General features: G+C 41.3%; 1 protein-coding gene and 1 long non-coding RNA gene across 2 annotated transcripts; one reads left to right on the top strand and one right to left on the bottom strand.

The window, feature by feature from the left end:
- The first annotated feature begins 1,992 nt into the window (after nt 1-1,992).
- Nucleotides 1,993-3,201, top strand: LOC125196480. The gene is made up of 2 exons (XR_007171896.1): nt 1,993-2,713; nt 2,925-3,201. It is a non-coding gene; the product is annotated as an uncharacterized LOC125196480 (long non-coding RNA).
- A 380-nt stretch (nt 3,202-3,581) lies between these two features.
- Nucleotides 3,582-4,571, bottom strand: LOC125195199. Its single transcript, XM_048093384.1, has one exon. The coding sequence runs from the start codon at nt 4,569-4,571 to the stop codon at nt 3,582-3,584; it is 990 nt and encodes a 329-aa protein (XP_047949341.1).
- Between the last annotated feature and the right edge of the window lie 476 nt (nt 4,572-5,047).

Genomic DNA, 5,047 nt, shown 5'->3' with positions numbered 1-5,047 from the left:
ATGTTAATCGACTTGGTCAAAATCTCTTAACCATTAGACCTAAATTACACTTCAAACAAATTTGAATATAAATAAATACATTATATCTTATTCTTGGAATCTCTTTTCCAGAATATTCATTGGTTCACTTTAAAGGGCAATGTGACAAGTATGAAACACACAGATAAGACCATGTCTCTGTGATTTGGATCCACATAGGAAATATAAAATTAAATAAAAAAGCCCTTGGATTAATTTATTAAAGTCAAATTCTAATATAAGTTCAACAACTAGGCATAGCATTAACTATTTTCAGATAAACCTTTCGCTTTACGTATGGGCAACTTTATGTGATACTGAGAAGTAGTTTATCGTTTTACAAATAGTAATATACTATACTAAAGCCATGGACTATTCTAACAAGTAACATCGACTAATTTTATGATGGTAATGAGAGGTAGTTTATCCTTTTACAAATAGTAATACTAAGGTCATGGACTATTTTAATAGTATAAACTAATTTTATGAGAGAAACAAAAAATAACATACATGGTACATATATTGAGTACAAATCTATTTCCACATCGTATATATAATTTCTGTCCAACTCTAATTAGTTTGAGGCCTATTGGAAGTGACCCAAAAACAAATCCGTGCAGGCTTGACCCAAAACAGACAATATCAAACTAATACTGCCGACGCCGACAATCCTGACAAGTGGTATCATAGCCAGGTTGACGTCGGGTCTGGTCTGAGAGACCCATGTTCGAGTGGGGCCGACGATCTTGACAAGTCTCAGTCGGACCCGTAACGTGTCTCAATGTGGTCTCCGTTTTGAGGGGGAGGTTTTTTGAGTACAAATCTATCCCACATCGAAAATCCGAGGAAAGTTGGAAGGTGTATATAATTCTTGTCTAACCCCAACTAGTTAGAGCCTTTTGGGAGTGATCCAAAAACGAATCCGTGCGGGCTTGACCGAAAGCGGATAGTATCAAACTAATACTGCGGACGATGATAATTGTCACGACCGCATTTTTGCTAAGGATAGCGAAAGCGGGTAAACCGCGACTAATAAGAGGGATTAAAGAAGCGGGGAAAAGAAAAGGGCTAGAACTTGAGAATTTCACAAGGCCAAGTCAATTGATAACATAGAAGCCAAGTATTTCATTACACGGTCTTGAAAACAGAATAGACATTTCCTCAAATAAATCAGAGTTGATGGTGAGGTTCTATAATTCTAAGAGCACAGCGGAATAAGTCCTTGCTAAACGACTTCGTGTATGAAGACACGAATCGTTGGGAGATCAACTTGATAACATCGACTCCGATCATCACTCCATCCTCTTGACGTTCAACCTGCACATTTATAAATACATGCAGGGCTGAGTACAGAAGTACTCAGTGGACACGTGCCGAAAACAAAACATACATTATATAGTTGTCAAACCATCACAGTAACACACAGGGGTTTTCTTAAAAGGCCCGAGCTTACTAAGTTCTTTTGTGAGCTAAAAGTTCGACTACAGACTAGGTTCTTTCATCATTCATCATTCATTCATAAATCCATTCCATTCATTCATAAATCCATTCCATTCGTGAATCCATTCCATCTATAAATCCATTCCATTCGTGAATCCATTCCATTCGTGAATCCATTCCATCTATAAATCCATTCCATTCGTGAATCCATTCCATTCGTGAATCCATTCCGTTCATAAATCCATTCCATTCCATGACATTCAATTCCATGACATTCAATCTCATTTATAAAAAAAAAACATTTATGGCATGACAATAATTTTGAAAAGAAACATAGCTCCATTTTGAGAAAAGATGATTTTTCATAACTTCAAATGTATTTGCTTTATATCCACACTAGTGTGCTGGATATTAAAAGAAAGCCCACCTGGTATGCTTATTCCTTAATTCAATTATTTGCGTTGGCCTCACTTGCCCTTGAGCAGTTTATCCTTTGAAAATAAATAGCGTAGCACGCTAATTAGTACCCGGCAGCCCCTCCGCCTAAGCTAAGTCACCTCCCATTTTCTCCTTTACTCAATTTCCTTAAATTCTAGTAGATTGGAGATTGATGGTATTTCTATGTTCTTGTTGGAGTATTTAAATTCCATGATCCATCCTTTTTGAGTGCTCACTGGAATTGGTCTTTGGCTATGGTATTAAAGTTCTGATTTTTTTTTCAATTGGGGCACTTAGCTTACTGTATTGAGTCTCTATTCTTACACATGCTTACTGTGGGAGATCTTGAGGTTTCTGCTATTGTTCCATACTTGGTTGTGAGAATCTTATGGAAATTCTAAGTTCTTGTGCTATCTACTTGTTGTTCTACATGATGCGAAGAGTGTTGGTGTTGAGGTTGTTTACCTCACTTGCTGAACTTGTATCGGTGGTGGCGGTTTTCGCCCTTGCCGCTCGCCACTCCTTCCTCTCCTCTTCGCCGCCCCGCGCTTGGTGTCGAGTGTAGTTGGCGGTGTCGAGTAGTGGGGTGGCGGAGGTGAAGGGAGATGGCTCCTATATAGTGCTAAGCTATTGGAATCTATGTTTGAGACTTGGAAGCAAAGGCTCCTATTTTGGGGTTGCTAGCTCTTTCTCTTTCGAGCTTGATGATTGTGAGATTCTTGCCGTTTTGGTGATTGTGGCTGATCTTCTTGGCTAATTTCTCGGCCTTGATCGACGGGGAGATGAGAGTTTGACTCATCTTCTACTTTGGGCTTGTGTAGGAGCTCTTTCTCCTATGCCTTCTTTGTCTTGAATCTCTTTTGATGTTAGATGAAGTGGTGACAAAATTGGCTTACCTCATGCTCTATCTTGTAGCTCTTCTAGCTGCACTATTCACCTACTTGCTCCATCTCTTATTTAGCTTGTGCTTCCCTCCCTCTTTACTTGTGTGTAACTTTCTAACCCCCAATTTGGTGTAAACTTTGTAGGTACATGGAGGCATTCTTGGAGCTTGTGGAGGGGAGCAAAATCGAGAATAAGAATGAGAGGGAAAGAAAGAAGATGCTCCTCTTGAGCTCATTTGGTTCTATCCCCAATTTAGTTTGCTTCCAAACTTGAGAATTAAGAAGTAGGATAGATAGTGTAGAATAGGTGCATGTTGATTTTATCACACTTGCAGGCATGTACTATTTCCATCATCCATGTATTTCTATTTCTTCACGGTGTATCCACATTTCTCTAATAAAAGTATTTTCTCCACTTTTATTCTTGAAACTTAAATTTTCCTTGCATTTTATTTCCTCCAACGAAGATACTTAAATTACTCCAAAGTCGAAAATACATCGAGGGAAGTACGATTACACCACTTCTAAACGAAATTAGATAGGCTAATAAATCCGATTTATCTCGAAAGAAAGGAACGAAATTCTGGGGCGTTACATTCCACCCTCCTTAAAATAAATTTCGTCCCGAAATTTGCTCAGCTCTACTCGAAAGGCTCCGGTTAACGTTCCTTCCCTTGCTGCTGATTCTTAGGTGGTTGTTGGGAATTTGCTCCAGGTCGGACATTCATTGCGCGTAGTTGAGGGGGTTGAGCTAACGGATAAGATTTTACTCTCGTCTTTGGTGCTTTGTATGGGCAACCTTTAACAAGTGCCAGTAGTTCCGCAGCTGAAACAGACATTCGTCCCTAACTTGCAGGTGCCGCGATGTGGTTTGTTGCAATTGGGGCATGGAGCGGGCTTCGGTGTGTTTCCTTCGAATGATCCATGGGTAGCTTGATATCCACCTCTTTGTGGCTTGATTGGTCCATACCCTCCCCTCTTAGGCTCAGGTTGGGCTCGTGGTTCTTCCCACTTCCTCTTGTCCCTGGATGCTTGGGACTGAGTTGGGGGTGGAGTAGGGTTCACAACTGGCGTGGTTTTATCTCCCAGCATAGCTGCCTCAATGTCTAGTGCCCGTCCCAGAGCTTCAGTGTAAGACAGTCCTCCATGACTAGCCAGAGTCATCCTTATCTCGCACCTCAGACCGATACAGAATTTCTCAGCCATCTTTTGGTCGGTGTCCACCTGGTCTGGTGCATACCGAGCCATCTCACAGAACATCCGATCATAGTCCGTCACTGACATTTGTCCTTGTTCCAGATGGTAGAACTCTACCTCCCTCCTCTTCCGGTAGCTCTTAGGGATGTATTTGTCATAGACTTCAGTTCTAAATTCCCCCCAAGTCATCTCCCTGAGTTGCTCTGGAGTCATGGTCTTTTTTCTTGCTTCCCACCAGAAGTCAGCAGGTCCAATTAGTTGAAAAGTTACGCAAGATAGGCGTTCTTGGTCTGTGCAGTGCAGGAAGTTGAATATGTGTTCCAGTGCGCGTATCCAAGTTTCAGCAACGGTTGGGTCTCCTAACCCATTAAACACTGGTGGGTTCTGTCTTAGAAACATCTCTTCGACCCTACGGTCCTGTGGCTGGGGTGGTGGTGGGGGTGGTGAAGGCGGTAGAACAGGTGATGGGGGTGGTGTTACCCCATACCAATCTCCTTGCACTCCCTCCTCAAAGATAGGGAGTTCCCCTCGGCCTTGTCCTTGGCCTCTCCTACGTCCTTGGCCTCGCTGCCTGCCAGCTTTCCTTGGAGGCATCCTGATATTTTGCGCAATTACTAATTAAGTACTATCAAAATTTTGAGGGCGAATCATAACAACTGAATCATAGAAACGAACACAACTTTTCCAAGCCAGCGAATTTCTATAAGAACTGTCAGATCAATACATCATTACTTGTCCTCGACCAGGGTGTATCATCATTACTCAAGTCTGTCCATCATGACTTATTTCTCATAGCTATATACTTAAGGATCAAGGCTTTGCCTTCGATGAGAGTCTTGCATTAGGAATTTAGTCAAACAGCCTTAACTTGGATGATACAGATTTTAGATCGATGAAATACTGAAAATAAATCACTGTCTTGGGAGAGTACTCAAATTACTCAAGGTGGCAAGAATAACATCTCTGTGAATTTAAAATTGCCAACTCGCAATGATCGGTTTACAAGGAAACTGGGACTAAGTTCAATTGAACTTATCACGTCCCTCAGAATTACATGGGTTAAAAGGTCT

The sequence above is a fragment of the Salvia hispanica genome, chromosome 6, assembly GCF_023119035.1.
Source record: "Salvia hispanica cultivar TCC Black 2014 chromosome 6, UniMelb_Shisp_WGS_1.0, whole genome shotgun sequence".
NCBI classification, from domain to species: domain Eukaryota; kingdom Viridiplantae; phylum Streptophyta; class Magnoliopsida; order Lamiales; family Lamiaceae; genus Salvia; species Salvia hispanica.
This window is presented reverse-complemented; position numbering and strand designations above follow the sequence as displayed.

What these genes read in the sequence shown, in the direction of transcription:
- LOC125195199 (XM_048093384.1), bottom strand. Translation starts at nt 4,571, where the DNA reads ATGCCTCCAAGGAAAGCTGGCAGGCAGCGAGGCCAAGGACGTAGGAGA.